The sequence below is a fragment of the Erythrolamprus reginae genome, chromosome 3 (genome assembly GCF_031021105.1).
Source record: "Erythrolamprus reginae isolate rEryReg1 chromosome 3, rEryReg1.hap1, whole genome shotgun sequence".
In the NCBI taxonomy this organism is placed as follows: Eukaryota; Metazoa; Chordata; class Lepidosauria; order Squamata; family Dipsadidae; genus Erythrolamprus; species Erythrolamprus reginae.
This window is the reverse complement of record NC_091952.1, coordinates 1,010,780-1,031,179: the sequence shown is the minus strand read 5'-3', so window position 1 is coordinate 1,031,179 and position 20,400 is coordinate 1,010,780. Positions and strand designations below refer to the sequence as shown.

Sequence of the window (20,400 nt, the reverse complement as noted above, 5' to 3'; positions counted from 1 at the left end):
GGCTGCAGCTTCAGTTGAGATATAACCATGGAACAAAGGCAAACAAGGCCAACAGAAGAGCCAGCCAGGGGGATCCTCCCTGTGTCAAGAGACACCCCCCCAACGCCCCCCACCCCCCCGACAAAGCTCTGGGTGCAAATTCTACTAGGTTGACAGGTTTCCAACCTTGGCAACTTTAAGACACGTGGACTTCAATTCCCAGGATTCCCCAGTTAAAGCTCCCACTCCAGGAGGTGGGAGTCAGATTCAGGCTCATTTCATTCATTGAATTCATTTAATTTAATTTAATTCATTTCATTCATTTAATTCATTTAATTCATTTATTCAATTATTCATTTAATTCATTTAGTTCATTCATTCAATTTCTCAGCCGTCCTTCTGAGACTCAGGGTGGCTTACAACATATTCATACATAACAATGGAAGAAATGGAAATTAGATCAAACCTCCCTGTGAAGCCCCCTCACTTAAAACGCAGCACGGAAACCCCCCCCCTCGTGCAACTCTCTCATGCCCCCAACAACCAGGCAATAACCGGGGCTGGAGCAAAGGGGCCGAGGTGTGACAGGTGACAACGGGTACATTAATGGGAGCATGGCCTTCTGGGAGTGGGAGAGCCCTTGCGCAGGGATGCGCTGCTTGGCTTACCTCCTCCCTGAGCGCCCTCAGAGGCCGTTGGGGGCACCCACACACCCATCGGTTGCGCTTCTGCACAGCATGCGAGATTTCGATATTTTTGCTATCTAAAAAATCACCCAAAATAGCCAAAATATCACTCCCACGCACGTCCTCGTGCAGGATTTAGGTTGCTGCGCATGCCCGGAAGCCAAATCTCGCGTGGTGGTGCGTCAGGGGCATGCAACTGCACACATGTCCCGGAATTTTCTCCCGGAGCCGAGCGCCTGGGCGCACCGCCTGCTTCCCACCAGTGGCCCAGCATCCGGGGCCCGTTCCGTCCCCCCACCCGACCCCTGGAGTGCCTGCTGCCCCCCAGCCGGGTCCTGAGCCTTCCAAATCTCCTCTCTTGCCAGTCGATGGGGGCTGCAGCCCCTTCCCCCACGACTCCAGGCGGTGTGCGGAGCCTAAGCAGCGCTTCTTCTACAACGCCACCTCCCAGAGCTGCGAGCCTTTCGTCTACCACGGCTGCCCTGGGAACCGCAACCGCTACCACACCATCGAGGAGTGCCAGCGCTACTGCGGGCAGATTGGTGAGCCCGGCTGCTGGGCAGGGAGGGGCTGTGGGAAAAAGGCCCTGTCATCCCTTGGTTCTCCCTTGGGGCCCTGGAGTGCGGGGGGGCAGGCTGAGGAATAGCAGGGGTCTTGAGGAGGGGGGTCTCCTGAAGGCCCAACCCTTCTAAGAATCTTTTGGGGGTTCTAACCCTTGCACCATGCAGCCCCCCCCCCTTGGCTGGTTCTCCTTTGGTGCATCTCAGAGGCCAGTATGGGGTGGGGGGAGGCTCCCCTCTTTCCTGCACCCCCTCTCCCCCCCCCCCAACTGTCTCTGATGGGGCTGCGTGAGTGGCACTTCCCAGAGCCTGTGGGTTGCTTCCCTTTTGCAGAGAAGCCCGGCTTCTGCCCACCGAGCCCTCGCGGCGCACTGGTGCCCTGCATGACCAATTGTTTGCACGACGGCAGCTGCCAGGATTCGGAGAAGTGTTGTTCCTTCGGCTGCGCCTTGCGCTGCATGAAGCCCGTCACAGGTGAGACCCGGAGACAGAGGCTCTCGGAGGGGGGGGGATACGCGGTGTCGTGCTGGGAAGACCTCAAAGAGAGGCGAAGGTCCCCGCAGGAGTGAGAAAAGCCAAAGGCCAAGGAGCCAAAGGACCAAAACCAGCCACTCATCCTCAACTTCTGCCTTTGGTAATTCCCTGTTCTCCGTGACCTAATCCAGCTGATTCATGCGCAGTTCTACATGATGCTGCCATTCATAAACAGGCCAACGTAGCATGGATCAGTGTTTCCCAACCTTGGCCACTTGAAGGTATCTGGACTTCAACTCCCAGAATTCCCCAGCCAGCATTCGCTGCCTGGGGAATCTTGGGGGTTGAAGTCCAGATACACTGGCATAGATAACGCTGCAGGCACAATAATAGGAGTTTACAGGGACCCTGTGGGAAATCTGGGCAAAGGAGGGCACCTGGGGCCACCAGCTAGCAGGCTCACCCCACCCCCCTTCGGTGATCTCACCCTTCTGGAGAACATGAACTTTCCCTGAACTTTCCCGGCCCAACCGGGAATCCGTAACTGCAAAGCCTGAGCAAAACACATGCGCTAACTTGTGCTAACAGCTTAATGTGAACCAAGCACTCATGTGCGGCTCCAGGCAATATCTGGGCATGCCCGTCAATATGACCTTTGACCTACACAAGGAATACTACAACGCGGGACGTGAGCGATTCCGTGGCTCTGCCTTGGCTGCCCACTGGGGCCCTCCGGGTGCAGCTGGCACGTCAATGGGTGTTCCTGGCACATCTGGAGATGCTGGGCATGGGGGGAGGGACTGCGAGCCCAGTCAGGCTACGTGGCCACTCGGAGAAGCACCCAAAGTTCCAGGGGACGTGGCCTAAGGATTCAGACAGATTGCCCAGCCTTCTGGGTCCCTGATTCCTTCCTTCCTTCCTTCCTTCCTTCCTTCCTTCCTTCCTTCCTTCCTTCCTTCCCTCCCTCCCTCCCTCCCTCCTTCCTTCCTTTCTTCCCTCTCTCCCTCCTTCCCTCCCTCCTTCCTTCCTTCCTTCCCTCCCTCCCTCCTTCCTTCTCTCCCTCCCTCCCTCCCTCTCTCCTTCCTTCCTCCCCTTTAATACATGTACATAGCTGCCCACCTCACACCCAGCTGTGTCCCCCCCCCCAGACCTCTGCCAGCTGCCGCCTGAAGAGGGGCCGTGCGATTTAAAACTGAGACGCTGGTTTTATGACCCGAAGACGCAAAGGTGCATGAAGTTCGTCTTTGGAGGCTGTGCAGGAAATGCCAACAACTTCAGCAAAAACCGGGACTGCCGGCTGAGGTGCCACAGGAGAGGTGGGTACGGGGGGCTGAAAGGGGGGAAGGAGAGAAGGCCCTGCATTCACCCCCCCTGGAGGGCTGCGTGGAAAGGAGAGGGAGGGGGAAAGAGACCACCCCCACTGGCAGCCCCGCAGAAGGAGCCCTCTTTCTCCCCTCAGATTCGGCTGGGGGACCCTCCCCTCTGCTCCACTTGAGAAGGAAGACCCTGGCTCTCTTGGGGAGGCCCTCCATCCCAGGTGCCAAACTCAACCCCCTCCCCTGCCCCACCCCCAAGCTATGTGGGCTCCACCCAAATATAGGGGCTGTCTAGACCAGGGGTGGGCCAAGAGGGCTCTTCTATGACTTCTGGACTTCAACTCCCAGAATTCCTGAGCCAACTATGGAAACTGAGGAATTCTTGAAGTCCACATGTCATAGAAGAGCCACTTGGCCCACCCCTGGTCTACACAGCCCCTCACAGCGGTTCTCTGCCTGGTTCTCAGCTTGTGCAAGAAGGGGGGCTCCCCAATGGCCCTGGGGGGAGGGCCGGACAGCCCCCCTCCTGCAATCCCCCACCCAAGGAAGGCCTTTGATTGACGCTTCCCTCTTCCAGGGTCTCCCTGAGGGCTCCGTGGATCGAAGCTCGGACGGTCCAGGAGGAGAGCAGGGCACGAAGCCTCCAGGCACCTCTCAAAGGGGGGGGGGGATTCCGGAATAAAGGATTTTGCCCCAAGGAGACGCTGCGGGTCCCAGATGTGGCGTGGGGGCCTTTTGCGGGTGGGACTTTTCCTGGCAGAGGCTGCCCCCCACCCCACAATGAAAGCAGGGGGTTCGCCAGAGGGGCCAGGCACATTTATGGGGGGGGGGCTCCATGCATCTGTAGAAATTATACCAAATCAACCCACTAACCAAATAAATAAATAATCTATCTCCATCTCTATCTCTGTGTGTGTGTGTGTGTGTGTGTGTGTGTGTGTTTATGTCCGCCAGCCATGCCCTTGTTGGGATTTGAACCTGTGGCCTCTACCCTGTAAGGCAATGGCCCTGGCCTCTAGGCTGCAGCCTTTCCTCCTCCTCAGCCTGCACCAGGGAAGGGTTGGAGGGGGGGGGTTGGTATAGCCAAATATGAGGGGAGGGGCTTCCTTTTGGCCTCCCTCCTCCTCCTCTCCCTTCATGGTCATCATCAGCAGAAAAATAAAAGTCTTTCCCTCAGAGATGACAGTGGTCGGCTATAAAGGTTCATCTGCCTTGGAACACACCCTGCCCCCCAAAAGGTAAAGGGGACCCTCCAACCACACAATATGACTCCAAGTCCATCCAACGTCTGTGGAATCCAACTGTCCACTTAGGAAGCAACACGGATTGACAGTCCATTTCACCTGCGGTTGTGCACATTCAACTTTGGACAGAACCAAGGATTCCGTGAGAATATGTCATCCTTTCAGATCTAGGGAGGGTCCTTTGAGGGTCCCCTTGGGGTTTTTTTGAGCAGTGGCTGCTGCCCCCTTCCCTCCTTGCCAGCCATACCGAGGGGCCTGTGCCAATCCTACCCACTCAAGGAGCCAGCCGAGAGACAGGGCAGGGGGGGCCTTTCTGGAGGGTCCCCCCCTTTCTGTCTGCAGGAGCCCCTCCCCGAGTCTTCAAAGAGGGGCAGCATGCAAATCCTATCATTATTATTATTATTATTATTATTATTATTATTATTATTATTATCATCATCATCATCATCATCATCATCATCATCCCCTATTGGGCCAGCTTCACTCCTCCCCTTTCGTGTCCAGTGCCTGGATGCCCACACACCCCTCAGACCGGAGAGAGAATCTGCCTGTTTTTCACACCACCCCCTGAGTGTGGGTCAGAAACTGACACAAAAACTAGAGTATGAAGGAGACTCACTTCCCCCGATATTTTTATCCCAGCTTTATTACGTCATAAGCAGCTCAGGGGGGGGGGGGGGGGACACAGCCCTGAGAGTCCTCTTATTCCCCCTGCGGACAGCAACCCTGCGAGGTGGGCTGGGCTGAGGGGAAAAGTCCCCCAGCCGCCTTTCACGCCTCAGGCAGGACTAGAATCGCCCGCTTGGGCCAGACAGCCTCCCCGGCCCCTCCCGGCTCCCCCCGCCTGCGTGCCGGGAGCTCCTGCCCAGGAAGCGAAGAGGCTGCGGCTGGGACGGAGGGAGACGGCTGCCTCCTGCCGGCCGTTGGCTGCCCACACTGCCAAAGCCCTTGCCAACACTCGGCACGGCCTCCACAGCCCCAGGGCAGGAGGGGGGAGGGAGGGAGATACAGGGGGGGGGCATCAGGGCCAGACTGGGCAGGCGTCCGCCCCTTGGAGAGGCCTGGAGGGGGTTGTTCATAATGGGATGACTTCACAGAACGTGTTGGGCAGTGTAAGTGGCTTAGTGACCCTCAGAAGATACAACAACACTGTAAAAGGTGACATGACCATTTTTTCACATGGCTGTTTTTTTATGACCGTTGCAGTGTCCATGTGGTCATGTGATCCAAATCCGGCCACTTGGCAATGGGTTCATAATTTCGACGGTCACCGTGTCCTGGGTTCACGTGATTTGTGGCCTTCTGATCAGCAACACCAATGCTGAAGGCGGATTCACTTAATAACCATGTGAGTGCAGGGATTCGCTTAACAACTGTGGCAAGAAAGATCGTAAAATGGGACACAACAAGCGCCTCACTTGGTGGCAGAAAGGTTGGGCCCAATCATCAGAAGTCGACACAGACGAGGGGCTGTCCTGGCTCCACACTGAATGGAAATTAGAAATTTTAATTTGTTTACAAATGGAAGCTCCAATAGCCACAGCATTTAGACCTATATCCCGCTTCCAGCCCTCTCTAAGCAGTTCGCAGAATCCGCCTCTTGCCCCCAACAATCTGGGTCCTCATTTGACCCACCAGGGAAGGACAGGAGGCTAAGTCAACCTTGAGCTGGTGGTGAGATTTGAACTACTGAAATACAGCCAGCAGTTAGCTGAAGGAGCCTGCAGTGCTGCACTCTAACCACTGAGCTCCCCCACCCTCCCCGGCTCTTCAAATCTGCAGGGTCCAAGATTGTGCTCCGAATCCCCCTTCCTGGGCTCCATCCCTTTCCAGGCGCTTCTGGGCCTGCGGTTATGGCCTCGCCCCTCCCTCAAGGTCTCCCCAGACATCAAATGTCGGCTTCCCATCGTGGTTGGCATCTCCAGCCTGAGGAACAGCTGCCGTTTCTCCCATCAAGGCAACGTTGGCCTCTTCATCCCCCTCGTCGCTCCAGCCATCGTGGTAGGAGTAGGCGTCAAAGGGGGGCTTGCTTAGTCCATAATCCAGTTCCTTGTCAAAGGCATCGTCGCCATCCTGGCTTCCTTCTGGGGGGCCCCCTTCGTTCCCTTTGCCCTTCTCCTCCTCCTCCTCTTCATCATCCTCATCAAAGAGGCCTTCCTCCTCCTCCTCCTCCTCCTCCCCCTCAGTTTTCTTCTCCTCCTCAGGTTTGGGCTCCTTCTCGGCTTCCGGCTTCTCACCCTCTTCTGGCTTCTCGGAGGAAGTTGGTTTGTTGGCAGACGAGGGTTTCTGGTGTCCCACCTGGGAAGAGGGCTTCTCTCCAGGAGGTGCGGGGTTTTCACCAGCGACCGGCCTGCCATGGGCCTCAGGGCCACTGTTAGGATCTGCCTTCTCTCCAGGTGTGATGCCCAGGTGATGCCCAGCAGCCAAAGCTGGTTTTGGCTTGTCCTGAGTGGTGTGTCCAGAACCAGGAACCGGCCCCTCTGTTGGGGTGGCCTTCCCCGTTCCTGGCGTGGGTGGGTCACCCGGGGTGCTAGGAGTGGGCTTTTCTCTAGGGTCTGGCTCCCCACCAGATGTGGCCACGTTGCTGGGATTCCAGACTGGGTTCCAGGTGTCCAGATGGGGCAATGCTGGCTTGGAGGCCAACCGGGGTCTGCCAGGAGAGATGGGCTTGGCAGGGGCTCCCCCCAGCCGAGTCCCGGTGTCCAGAGAGAGGCCGTTCTCGGATGGCCTTCGAAGGCTGCCTTCCTCCCCAGCCTCCATCTTTCCGTCCCCCCCACTTCCCTTCTCCTGGGGCACAGGGCTCCTCGGGGCCACCACGCCTGCCGGCTTTGCTTCCTCCTCCTGCGAGATCCGGTCCCTGGGGGGCAGAGGGGGCTCTCCAGAAGTCCCTGAATAAGCGAGAGAGAGGACAAGTGGCATCATCAAAGGGGGGGGCAATCTGGAGCTGCCAGTGCAGGGCATTAGGGGGGAGGGGGGGTCTCTCCTGGGCTCCTTCTGGTGCCCCACTGGAGCTCAGTTGAGGGGGGGCCTCATTCCCTCTGAGGGGACAGAGACCCCTCCCTCAAATAAGGGATGTCTGGATGTCTCCTTGGTGAAAAACATCTGGGATGATGGTCCCTCGTTTTCACAAACACACACACACACACCCTTCTAAAACAGAGGATGCTACTAAGTTGGGCAAGGTTACTGCTATGGACCTAACTGGTTGGGTTTCGCAATATATAACACAAACCAACAATGTATGCTTACATGTAACTAGATCACTATTGCTTTAAGAGAGGGCTTCTCAATTGTTTTCCCTTCCGTTCTCCCCCCTCCCCAGCAAGAAGTAAACATTTCATGCCCCCCCTCACTCTCCATGGGATGGTTGTTTGCAATATTTGGCAGGTTTTTTCACAAACACAAATTAATGTGTTAAAGCAGCGTTTCTCAACCTTGGCTGCTGCTTTCAGACAGGTTGCAGGCTGGGGGATTCTGGGAGTTGACGTCCACCCATCTGAAAGCAGCCAAGGTTGATTGATTTGGCTTCACGCTGCCCGCTGCCAACATTTTTAGACACAATTCAACATCCCGGTTTTTCCTCGTCTTCCGCCGTAGCCACAGTGAAGCCAGGAACAGCTACGTACGTTTCCTTCGCCCTATTTGTCCTCCCGTCTCTCTGCTGCTCCCGTTTCATCCCTGTTCAGTCTTTTCCATGGTGGCTCTTAAGGGCTAGTTACCTGCCCTTCATATATCTCCTGCGCTGTGCTCTGGGCTATTGTTTGCTGCAAAAAGCCCCTGCTCCCTGTGGCAAAAAAAAAGCGCTGCGTTCCCCAGGGTCACACACACCCCTGGCATCGCTCCACGCGCCCCCCCCCCCCCTTCCAAGGGGCCTGCCCCACTATTTGAGAAGCCCTGCTTTAAGAGTTAGTGTTATGGATTGCCACAAGAGGGAGCCACTTAACAGAAACATAGAAGATTGAGGGCTGAAAAAGACCTGGGGTCCATCTCGTCTGCCCTCGTACTATTTCCTGCATTTTATCTCAGGATGGATCTATGTTGATCCCAGGCAGGTTTCAATTCAGTCACTGTGGATTTACCAACCACGTCTGCTGGAAGTTTGTTCCAAGCATCTACTACTCTTTCAGTGAAATAATATTTTCTCATGTTGCTTTTGATCTTTCCCCCAACTAACTTCAGATTGTGTCCCCTTTCCTATTAAAAACACTTACTAAGTCTGCACTTCTATTTCTACTAGTTTTTCTCATCATTCCTATCATCCTTTTCCTCCCACTTAGGACTGTATGACTGTCACTTGTTGCTTGTATCCTAAGATTGTTATTGTTTCCTCTTTGCTTATTTGACCCCTGGGACAATCAAGTGTTGTACCCCATGATTCTTGACAAATGTCTCTTCTTCTTTTATGTCCACTGAGAGCATCTGCACCAAAGACAGATTCCTTGTGTGTCCAATCACAGTTGGCCAGGAAAGAATTCTATTCTATTTATATTCTATCCTACCTCAGATTGTGCCCCTTTGTTCTTGTGTTCACTTTCCTATTCAAAACACTTCCCTCCTGGACCTTATTGAACCCTTGAAGAGGCAATGAAACCTCTGCAGCAGAAGAGCCAACAAGCCCCACCCGGTGGTCTCCCTCCTCCGCCTTCCACCCCCTCCCCCCTTTTCCTTCTCCTCCCTTCTGCAAACTCCTCTCCCTGGCAGCCTCCCTGGTGGCGTTCCTGAGTTGGGTCATGAAAGCCACCAAGCTCCGAGAGGACCACCAAGGAAGGAGCCCTCATTGCAACCCCGAGCTACAAAGCGTCTCCTTCATAGGCACAATCAAAAGCCTTGGCTGACCTCAGCGACTGGGCCAGAGCAGACACTCCAACCTCCTCGGCAACTCTAAGACCTCCGGACTTCCACTCCCAGGACTCCCCAGCCAGCCTGGTTGGAAGTCAAAGTCCACAAGTCTCCAAGTGGCCAAGGCTGGACAGGCTGGACTGGGTTCTCACCAAACCCCTCTGGTGACATGATGGGACCCACCCTCCCCTGTTTCTATGCCTCCCCTTCCCCTGGCTTCTTCATCTGGTTGGCGGGACACAGAAATTCAGTGTGAGCAGCAGAAACAAATGCTTTAGCCTTCCTCATACAGAGGCCCCTCTACTTCAGGACTTCATTCCTTCCGTGACCAGGTTCTTAAGCAGAAACCTTCTTAAGTGGAAGCCATTTTTCCCATAGGAATCAATGTAAAAGCAAACAATGCCTGCAAACCCATTAGGAAAGAAATAAAAGCTCAGAATTTGGGTGGGAGGCGGAGGAGGAAGAGGAGGAGGAGGAGGGCGGTCGCTGCCAAAGGAAGAAGGTGAGATGGAGGGAATCAAAAAAATCCAAAACTTTAAGGCTTTCTAAAAAAAGAGGAACTCTGAGGAGTTGAGGAGGAGCACGTGCCTCCTATACACCCAACATGAGGCTGCCTCCCATACAGTGGCTGCTGCTGCTGCTGCTCCCTGCTTCCCCTTCCTTCCCATGCTGAAGGGCTGCCCTCTCCTCTCGCTCGCTCGGTTTTGTAGCCGGCTCCTTTCCTTCACTGTGGTGACTCCTCAGCTGCCCAGAGCGAAGGGAGCGTTTCTTTTCTGTGGGAACTGGCAGAGGTTTATTCCCTGTCCAAGTGCCCAGAGAAAGGAAAATGCTCTGTTCGCTCTGGGCTGCCAAAGCCTCCTTAAGCACCTCTGAAAGGCTCCTCTGGCAGCCCAGAAAAGCCCGAGGTGGCCGGGATTAAAGGGGGAATGGCAAGAAACTGGCCGGCCCTTCATGCCGCTCTCAAATTTCCTGGGAGATTTTTCCGGGCTCGGGTTCTTAAGTAGAAAATGGTTCTTAAGAAGAGGCAAAAAAATATTGAACACCCGGTTCTTATCTAGAGAAGTTCTTCAGTAGAGGCGTTCTTAGGTAGAGCTACCACTGCATTACACAACCACAACACTTGTTATGAGGCGTGCAATTACAACAAGCCTGTTACTTCCACTGAGCCTTTGATGGTTTCTTTGTTTTCCTCCTGTTTGTTTCTGTGCGAAACTCAGAAGTCCCAGGAATTTGCGAGGAGGAGGAGGCGCGTTTGTCCTTGGCTACAAAATATTCTGGGGGAGGACAATCTCGGCGGAGCTGGACACCTCCCAACTCTTGAAGGCATAAACTAGAGAAAATTACCTGGAAATAATTAGGGGGAAATGAATAGTCATCAGAATTATGGGGCAGGGACTGTTCAGCTCTGCCTCCCAAACCAGGGCAAGGGGGGGTGGCGAGGGGCTCACCCACCTTCTCACTGACCTTCTTCTCAGGAAACCTGCTTTTAGAACAGGGGCCTCTAGACCAGTGTTTCCGCTGGCTGGCATGGGAATTCTGGGAGTTGAAGTCCAGGTATCTTCCAGTGGCCAAGGTTGGGAAACACGGCTCTAAACTAAACAAGTTTAAGGCTTGGGGACTTCAGCTCCCAGAATTCCCCAGCTAGGGGGCTTTGGGAATTCTGGGAGTTAAAGTCCCCAAGCCTTAAACCTGCCAAGCTTGGAGGCTCCTGTTTTAGGACAGAGAACAGGGCTTGAAGGGACCTTGGAGATCTTCTAGCCCCAGGGGACCAACCTATCGCACACGGGGCCATATCTGAGGGCACATGAGCCATTGCCTTAGGTCAGCTCCAGTGTGCCTGCATGCACTGGCCAGTGGACTTTTGGCCTTCCAGACTGGGGGGGGAGGGTTGCCCTCCCCAGGCTCCAGGAAAGCCACCCACAGGCCCCAGAGGGTTTCCTGAAGCCTGGGGGAGATGAAAAACGCCCCAGGGGGCCTACCAGAGGTTCAGAGGCCAGCACGCATGCGCGGGTGGAGGGGCAGCATGGGGAGAGTCCTGTGTGCATGTGTGGGGGAGGACATTGCATTATAGGTGTGGGCACATCTCATGTGCGCACAGCCTTTTGGCACCTGAGCAAAAACCGGTTGGCCCTCCCTGTCCTAGTCCAGCCCTCTGCTCAAGGCAGGAGACCTTAGAGCCGTGATGGTCAACCTATGGCGCATGGGTCACAGGTGGCCTGTGCAGCCGTATGGGAGGGCACGCAAGGCTTTTCTATGTTTCAGCTCCATCTGGTTTTTAGCCACTTCAAGGAAGCCCCAGAGGGGGGGGGGAAATTCCCCAAAGGACAAACGGGAAGTTCGGGAAAAAAGCTCTTCCGGTGGTCTAGGTATTTTTTTCAGTGGTGGGTTCACCTGCTGTGGTCCAAAGAGCCCCACTGGTATGAACCCACTGATTTTGGACAAAGTATAAAGATCAGCATTAAGACGAGGGCGGGGGCGGGGGGGGGCTCTCATAGGCGCAGCTCCCTGGACCCCCCGGGCATGAACCCCCCACTGCCCCTACCAGGCTTCAGAAAGGCCTGTGTGCATGCACGGGGGGCAGTGTGGGAGGGGGCACATGTGGGGGGGGGAGGGAAGGGTTGTAGGCACATGCCTGCATGCAAGCACACACACACACACACACACACCTTTGGGTCACTGCCTTGTACCAAGCTGGCCAAGTGATTTTGCAGAGGGGGGTCCGTGCATCCCTAAGTCTTCTACGGGGTCTCTGGAAAGTCCGTGATCTCCACAGAGCCCAGCTGGGCAGTTGGGGGGACCCAGGGTTTCCTAGCCTGGCTCCACTGCCATCCGCCCCCCCCGCCCCCCCACACCCCGCAGGGCTGGGCTTTGGGGACACCAGAGGCTGCTCGGGGGGGTTGCCAAGGGCCTGGATTTTGATCACGTGACAATGCGGATGCTGCAATGGTCATACGTGTGAGAACCTCTAGACCGACCCCCTGGATCTGGCAGGAGGTCATTTCACACAAGTGTCCCCACTGACCTGTCTTATTACCATTGAGCAGGCTCCCTTACGGTCAATAATTCAAGGACTGTCCCTACCCAAACCTGGGACCTCTTCCAAGAGAGAGGACAGGAACTGAGCCCCTTCTCTTCCCCCCTCTCCACCCCACCCCTCCCTTGCAGAGGGGCAGCCCCAGTAGGTGTCGGCTCCACTCTTAGAAGCAAGAAAGCTGAGTCCCTCCCTCCCTTCCTTTCTTCTTTCCTTCCTTCTTTCCTTCTTTCCTTCCTTCCTTCTTTCCTTCCTTCCTTCTTTCCTTCCTCCCTCCCTCCCTTCCTTCTTTCCTTCCTTCCTTCCTTCTTTCCTCCCTTCCTTCTTTCCTTCCTTCCTTCCTTCTTTCCTCCCTTCCTTCTTTCCTCCCTCCCTCCCTCCCTCCCTCCCTTCTTTCCTTCCTTCCTTCCTTCCTCCCTCCCTTCCTTCCTCCCTTCCTCCCTCCCTTCCTCCCTTCCTCCCTTCCTTCCTCCCTCCCTCCCTCCCTCCCTTCCTCCCTTCCTTCCTCCCTTCCTTCCTCCCTTCCTTCTTTCCTCCCTCCCTCCCTCCCTTCTTTCCTTCCTTCCTTCCTTCCTCCCTCCCTCCCTTCCTTCCTCCCTTCCTCCCTCCCTTCCTCCCTTCCTCCCTTCCTCCCTCCCTTCCTCCCTCCCTCCCTTCCTCCCTTCCTCCCTCCCTTCCTCCCTCCCTTCCTCCCTTCCTTCCTTCCTTCCTTCCTCCCTCCCTTCCTTCCTCCCTTCCTCCCTTCCTCCCTTCCTCCCTCCCTTCCTCCCTTCCTCCCTTCCTCCCTTCCTTCCTCCCTTCCTCCCTTCCTCCCTTCCTTCTTTCCTTCCTTCCTTCCTTCCTCCCTCCCTCCCTTCCTCCCTCCCTCCCTCCCTTCCTCCCTTCCTCCCTTCCTTCCTCCCTCCCTTCCTCCCTTCCTCCCTTCCTCCCTTCCTTCCTCCCTTCCTTCCTCCCTTCCTCCCTCCCTCCCTCCCTCCCTTCCTTCCTCCCTCCCTTCCTTCCTTCCTTCATCAGCCAGTACTCACTTGGGGGGGGTGCGGCTGGCAGCCCCATCCAGAGGGCCACGGAGCCCACAAGCCACAAGAGGGCCCCCGCCTTCATCCTGTCAGCCAGAGTCGGAGGGCCCTGCTCATCCCTGGCTATAAACCCTGTCCTGGGTGGGGCTGTGGGCAGGACAGCTTGCCAGGCCCTCTGATTAAGCCGCTCAGTATTCCCTTCCTTGAAAGCCACCCTGGGAGCTTCTGCCTCCTACACACCAGCAGCAGCCGCCTAACAGATCCAGCACAAAACGGGATCCCCCAGAGCCCCCTTGGAGGGGAGGGGAGGGAGCTGGACCCCGAGGTTGGTGGCTCTGGCTTCTGCTCAGGGAGGCTCCTGGAGACCCCAACCGCTCTTCCCGCCTGCCTGGGCAACGTGCCCACTTGGGGGTCTCCTGAGATCAGCAGAGGCAGGAAGGTCCCTTTGGCAAACCTGGCAGCAGTAAAGGTTGGGTCACTTTCCATTCCATTCAATTCAGAACAGAGCTGGAAGGGGACCTTGGAGGCCTTCTAGTCTGTCCCCCTGTCCAGTCTTCTTAAAAACCTTCAGTGTTAGAGCATTCACCACATCTGGAGGCAGGTCATTCCACCCGTGAATGGAATGGAACGGAATGGAACAGAACAGAAGAGAGATTAGAAATAGAATAGAATAGAATAGGAATAGGAACAGAACAGAACAGAAAGTCCAACCCCCTGTTCAGGCAGGAACCCCTCTTCCAGGGATGGAGAACCTTTCTTGGCTTGGGTGGGGAAAGGGCGCATGCTGCCTAGGGGCGTATGAGGCAGAAGGCGGTTCCATAAGTATTTGTTTATTTATTTATTTATTCGTTTTCTATGCCACCCTTCTCCTAAGATTTGGAGCAGCTTATAGTAAATGTATGCAGAACACATTAGAAATCTACAATAAAATCTACATTAAAGTCTTACAACCCCAATAAAAACCAATCAATCACATCCATCCATACATTCAATCATTGGCCGGGACTAGATATTAGTAGCTTAGTGGCCCCAAGCAAAGGTTGGCAAAGGTTGCTTTTCAGAACCTTATGGAAGGCGGGGAGGGTGGGGGCAGTGCGAATCTCTGGAGGGAGTTTTTTCCATAGGGCTGGGGCCGCCACAGAGAAGGCTCTTCCCCAGGTCCCGCCAGTCGGCATTGTCTGGCTGATGGGACTGGAGAAGGCCAGGAGTACTCTGGTCCTAAGCCATGTAGGGCTTTAAAGGGGATAACCAACCCCTTGAATTGCTCTCAGAGGCCAACTGGCAACCAGTGCAGTCTGTGGAGAGTTGGAGTAATATGGGAGTATCTTGGCACACTCACTGTGGCTCATCGTTCACCCAACCTCCGCTCCTTCTACAGACATCTCCCTTGGCCTGGTTTGGAAAAGAGGCGCGTGAGGGAAGATTGAGGAGAGGAAGAGGGGTCCTTGCCTTCCCCACGAATCTACGTAACTTGCTTGCTTGTCTCCAGTTGGGAGAGAGTGGGAAAAATGGCACAGCTTGGAGGGGCCTGTAGCTCTGGGCCACCAGGATTAGCAGATACCTGTTTTCCAAGGAGGTCCTTCTTGACCTGCACTGTACCTGGAACAACGCTCAGTCCCCATTCACAAAATACAGGCCAGCCTCTGGCATTCCCAACATTGTAGCAGGACACCATCATCAATAGGCCACTGTGTCTTTAATGGGACGATAATCTTTAAGTAATTGAGAAATTAACACCCTGGCATGATAACCACCCTAATTTCATCACAAGAACAGGAAGAAGCAGCCAGATAGGGACAATCTTTTACCAGTTTTGGTGGAGGCAGCAACAGGAATCAGCTGGTGGAACCCGTTTGTCAGACCTGCCTTAATCCAGTCCCTTAGGAAAGAAAAGCCCTGGACGCCATCTGGTTAGAGCAGTGCTCTCCATTAGTTTCTGTTACAGCCCCATTAAGAAGAAGGAAACATTTCACGCACCCCCAACTCTCTGCTGAAAAAACTAAACGGGTTTATCAGCATGTTTGGGGTGCATTGTGTTTAAGTGATGCCTTAATTAATCCTTAATTTGGCCCAAGTGTACCAGCAGCTCCCAGTGGACAACAAGGCAGCTGAAGGCCAGACTATTGTCACACACATGGGTGCATTCAGATGCACTAGGCTGCAATTTGGCATCAGCGTAGCACCAGGACTATTGCAAAGCTTAATGGAAAGACTGCTTCAAGGCATTCCAGGGGTCGTGCCATACTTTGATGATGTCCTTATATCAGGGACATCCAAAGCACAATTGTGGGAACGACTCCAGGAAATCCTGAAAAGATTTCAGGAAAGGGGCCTCAACATAAAAATGGACAAATGTATCCTAGGGGCACCTAGCATCACGTTCCTGGGCTTCCACATCGATGAATCAGGCATTCACCCTACAGAAGCGAAAATTCAAGCAATCAAAGAAGCTCCCACACCAACAAAGCCAAACTACAAGCCTTCCTGAGATTACTAAATTTCTATGCAGTTTTTTTGAAACAGAAGGTGACTGCCACAGAACCCCTCCATAGAGAAAAAGGGGGAACAAAGAGGACAGCGCATTCAAAGCAATAAAGAACCTTCTCTCTTTTGACAACATGTTTGTCCAAAAGAGAACAACCTTGCGCCTGAGCTAACGTGTGACACATCCTCTTTTGGCGTAGAGGCAGTATTGAGCCACACATTTCATGATGGCTCAGAGGCATCAATTGCTTTCTATTCAAAGACACTACCCCCTGCTGAGAGGAACTATCGCCAAGATGATAAGGAGGCATTAGCGGCAGTTGTGGGAATAAAGAGGTTTCATGATTCCTTATATGGCTGGACATTTGAACTTATCACTGACCATAAACCTCTAACGCCTCAGTTCATGTCTTCAAGAATGACCCGCTGGTCCATCTTCATCTTAGGATACAGTTATAAGCTCTGGCACAGGGCAGGCAAGGACATTAATCACACTGATGCCTTAAGCCGCTGCCCTGAGCCAAACCTTGTAAAAGACCTCGCACCAGTGGTGAACAGTTTGCTAGTAGACATAGAACCATCCAGCACAGTAACAGCAAAAGAGGTTGCTGAACAAACCCAGAAGGCATTAGCGAAAGTCAAGGACTAGGTGTTGAGGGGTGGCTGCAATACGTGCTGGCCAAAGAATTCCAGACATTTAAGAGTAAGCGAATAATACTTCCAATTATTAAGGATTGCTTACTCTGGGGGGAAAGGGTGATCATACCTAAGAATTTAAGGAAGCGGGTCATCAAAACATTGCACAAGGGGCACCCCAGCATTGTGAGAATGAAAAGTCTAGCAAGAAGCTATCTATGGTGGCCACAGCTAGACAGGGAGATAGAGGAATGGGTGGCCACGTGTGACCCTTGCCAGAAATCAAGGGCAACTCCCCCCAGAGCTGCTCCAGTGGAATGGGGCACTCCCAGGGGGCCATGGGCCAGAGTGCACATGGATTTTGTGGGGCCAAATGAGGGGTAGCCAATCCTCATAGTGGTGGATGCATATTCCAAGTGGTTGGAAGTCGTGCCCATGAATTCAACTACCACAAGTGCGACAATCCAAGCACTCAGGAGACTGTTTGCCACCCACGGATTACCAGGCACCCTAGTCTCGAACAATGAGCCCCAATTCACAGAACCCTTTTGTCCATCCAGCAATGGACAAGCTGGACAGATGGCATGACTGGCCAAGGAAGCTTTAGCTAAATTGGGTCCGGGAGACTGGCAGGAGCAAGGAGACCAGTTCCTACTCACCCAGCATATAATCCCAAGCACAGCAACAGATAAAAGTCCGGCTGAATTGTCGATGGGCCATAAACCTACATCACATTATACAGCAGAGAACAAACACGCCAAGCCCAGAAAGACCGTTGAGGGTGGGCGATAAGGTATTCACCAGGAATTATACTGGTGGAACCCAATTGGAAAAAGCTATAATAGAAAGCACCGGCCCTAAGTCATATAAACTTTGGCTGGAGGATGGCCGGGAATGGAAAAGGCACATCGACCAGCTCCAGACACAACAGGACACCACCCGTCTGCGATAGCCAGAGGACAACTCAGAAGAAACCGCCCAGCGAGAAGACTCTCTATCCCGCAGCCAATCCAAAAACAACAGAAATAGCCCCAGTGGCCTACCTGATCTTTCCAGGACTCCAGCGGTGGTGGTGCTGCAGCTTCAATGTGTGACGGCTGATTCCAGATCCTTCCAGGGGCCTCCAGCGGAGCTACAGCAGAGATCAACGCAGGAACTGAACTGTGTAGGTCAAATCGGACTACCAGGTGACCAATCTTCCTTCAGGCCTATATCATGTGGATCAACGCATGATTGACAACTAGGAACTTAGTGGAGGAGGAGTGTGGTGTACGTGAATACATGGTCCAAATTTACATGCCGGTCACTGATTGGTCAAACCACAATCGGCAAATTCAAGTGGCTGTCTCCAATCTTGGCAACTTGAAGACTTGTGGACTTCCAACACCCAGAATTCCACAGCCAGAGTAGCTGTAATCTGTAATTTTATAAAATCTTTTATGAAACATCACAAAACGTTTTAGAATATGTTATAAAACATTTCCTATGATCAAGTGAATCAGCCCACAATTTCAAGCCTAGTAGCATTAGGGATTCTATTGTGAGTAGAGGAGTGGATTACTCTTCTCCAGAAATTCCTCTGGACCTGATTAATCTTAACGTCTGATATACAGTGTGGATTCCAGGCAGATGAGCTGTATTCAAGAATTGGTCTGGTAAAGGTTTTGTATGCTCTAGTTAGCAATACAATGTTACCGGAGAAGAAGCTTCAAAAAATTATTGGTTGATTGTTTTCACTGTCAGAAAAGTCAAGACGGAAATCTTACACCACTTCAGACAAATTGTTGTCTAATCTCTTCTTAAAAGCCTCCAGGGATGAAGCTTGCACAACTTCTGAAGTTGTTCCACTAGTTATTTGTTCTCCCTGTCAAGAATTTTCTCCTCAGTTAATTGCTTCTCTTTCTGGTTAGCAATAGCGCTTAGACTTATCTACCACTTCCTAGTGCTTTTACAGCCCTCTCTAAGCGGTCTACCGAATCAGCCTCTTGCCCCCAACAATCTGGGTCCCCATTTGACCCACCTGGGAAGGACAGAAGGATTGAGTCAACCTTGAGCCAATGGTGAAATTTGAACTGCTGAACTACAGTTAGCAGTTAGCGGAAGTACTATACTCTAACCACTGCACCACCCCGACTCTCTAGCTGATTAGTTTCCGCCCATTGCTGCTTGTCCTGCCTTCTGGTGTTTTGGAGCATAGAAATAGTGGAAGACTGCTGCCATGTCTCCCATAGTCCTTCTCTCTCTTCATTAAAGTGGACAGACCCAGTTCTTGCAACCCTTCTCCATTCGTTTTGGCCTCCAGTCCCCTGATCTTCTTCGTTGCTCTTCCCTGCACTCTCTCCAGAATCTCCACCATCTTTTCTATATCATGACCACCAAAGCTGGATGTAGCATTCCAAGTGCGGCCTTACCAGGGCATTATACAATGCTAATACGTGGGGTTGCTGATAAGTCTTTGGCTTTGCCCGGAAAGAAGCGAGATGGGAAGGTGAAACTTTACATTTATTCCACATGCTCTCCACTGAGGTCAACACACAGATGTTGGTATTCCAACATCTGTAAGCCTTGAAGGAAGGATTTCAGTTATGCCTGAAAGCAGGCATCCGTAGCAGCCATGGCATCAGAAATGGTGTGAAATTTGGAGGAGGTTTGGAAACAGATGAGAGTCAGAGGGAGCTGGTGAATAAGAGAGTGGTCAACCAGCTGGAAGCCCAGCTCCACCAGTTTTGCCATGGTCGCTTGTGCAGTGTGAGTGGGGGTGTTGTCTTGCAGGAACTAGATTCCTTCGGATGGCTTGCCATGGCTTTTGGTCTCCAGAGCTGCCTTCAATTGGTCCAAATGTTCCGTGCAATGCCTTGCATTGATGGTGGGGCCCTTTTGAAGGTAGTCCACTAGCAGCACGCCCTCCTTCTCCCAAAACACAGACGCCACCTCCTTGGGGGCTGATTTTTGCACCCTGAACCTCTTTGGAGGAGAAGAACCACTGGGCCTCCACTCTTTTCACTGCTTCTTCATTTCAGGGTCCTACAAATAAATCCAGGTCTCATCCATAGTGACCGGTTGATCCAGGAAGTTCTTATCAGTCCGGAAACACCATGAGGTTTTCACTCGTATGCTGTTCTGATCTGTTGTCAAACGTTTAGAGACCCACTTTGCAGACGGCTTCTTCACGTCTAAATGTTCGTGGATGATGACACAAACATGTCCACGGGAAATCCCCATGATGTCTCCTATTGCTGTAGCTGGAATTCCACGACTCTCCAGTATGAGGTTGCGCACAGCATCCACGATCTCCGGAACAACCACCACTCTCGGTCGTCCAGGACATTCCTCACCACTGGTGCTGAAGTGGCCCGTTTTAAATCTGGCAACCCGGTTCTTAACTGTAGAATACGAAGGGGGTTGATTCCCCCAATGCCTGCGATATGTCAACACCATTCGTGGACTTCCCTTGCAGAAACACGAGTTTCATCTCTGCTCCCATTTGCTGCGAATATCACCTTACGTTCGGCCATTTTGTTTTCCCAGGTGCGTAGAGCAGTGTTGCCATAAGCTACAAACACAAAATTTTGAAAACATATATTAGACACATAAGGCTTTCAGGTGATGTAACATTCGTTACCGTAGAAAGAAAGAAAAAAGATCACAAAGCCAAAGACTTATCAGCACCCCCTCATATTTAACTGTGCATCCAGGCTACTTTCAAGGCAGAAATAATAATAATAATAATAATAATAATAATAATAATAATTATTATTATTATTATTATTATTATTATTATTATTATTATTATTATATTTGTATACCGCCCCTCTCCGAAGACTCGGAACGGCTCACAACAAATATACAATACAAATCCAATGATTGAAAACAAAACAATTAACACCCTTAATATAAAAACAATCATACATCCCAAACAAACCATACATAAAACAGGGCGGCCGAGGGGAATCCATTTCCCCATGCCTGGCGGCAGAGGTGGGTTTTTAGGAGTTTGCGAAAGGTAAGGAGCGTGGGAGCAGTCCTAATCTCTGGGGGGAGTTGATTCCAGAGGGCTGGGGCCGCCACAGAGGAGGCTCTTCTCCTGGGTCCCACCAGATGGCATTGTTTTGTCGACGGGACCTGGAAAAGGCGA

The 20,400-nt window shown here is 52.8% G+C and overlaps 2 protein-coding genes across 3 annotated transcripts; one reads left to right on the top strand and one right to left on the bottom strand.

Moving 5' to 3' along the window:
* Window positions 1-825: 825 nt before the first annotated feature.
* Window positions 826-3,911, top strand: LOC139165540 (boophilin-H2-like). 2 transcript variants are annotated; one of them, XM_070748722.1, is made up of 5 exons: window positions 826-1,207; window positions 1,559-1,699; window positions 2,848-3,015; window positions 3,159-3,236; window positions 3,593-3,911. In XM_070748722.1, the coding sequence occupies exons 1-5, from the start codon at window positions 856-858 to the stop codon at window positions 3,601-3,603; spliced, it is 750 nt and encodes a 249-aa protein (XP_070604823.1). In that variant the 5' UTR covers window positions 826-855; the 3' UTR covers window positions 3,604-3,911. The 2 variants fall into 2 exon arrangements, with proteins under 2 accessions (XP_070604823.1, XP_070604824.1); XM_070748723.1 differs by lacking the exon at window positions 3,159-3,236 and having other exon boundaries at window positions 827-1,207.
* Window positions 3,912-5,748: 1,837 nt separating this feature from the next.
* Window positions 5,749-19,544, bottom strand: LOC139165539 (uncharacterized protein AH6.3-like). The gene is made up of 2 exons (XM_070748721.1): window positions 17,309-19,544; window positions 5,749-7,147 (listed from the first exon to the last, which is right to left on the bottom strand). Exon 2 carries the CDS (start codon window positions 7,017-7,019, stop codon window positions 6,111-6,113), a length of 909 nt encoding a protein of 302 aa, XP_070604822.1. The 5' UTR covers window positions 7,020-7,147; window positions 17,309-19,544; the 3' UTR covers window positions 5,749-6,110.
* Window positions 19,545-20,400: the final 856 nt, after the last annotated feature.

Excerpts from the sequence above, each read along its gene's own strand:
- LOC139165539 (XM_070748721.1), bottom strand. The coding sequence starts at position 7,019 with ATGGAGGCTGGGGAGGAAGGCAGCCTTCGAAGGCCATCCGAGAACGGC.
- LOC139165540 (XM_070748722.1), top strand. The coding sequence starts at position 856 with ATGCAACTGCACACATGTCCCGGAATTTTCTCCCGGAGCCGAGCGCCT. Across the intron at positions 1,208-1,558 it reads GCGCTACTGCGGGCAGATTG|AGAAGCCCGGCTTCTGCCCA; the intron begins GTGAGCCCGGCT and ends TCCCTTTTGCAG. Across the intron at positions 3,016-3,158 it reads GCTGAGGTGCCACAGGAGAG|ATTCGGCTGGGGGACCCTCC; the intron begins GTGGGTACGGGG and ends TTCTCCCCTCAG.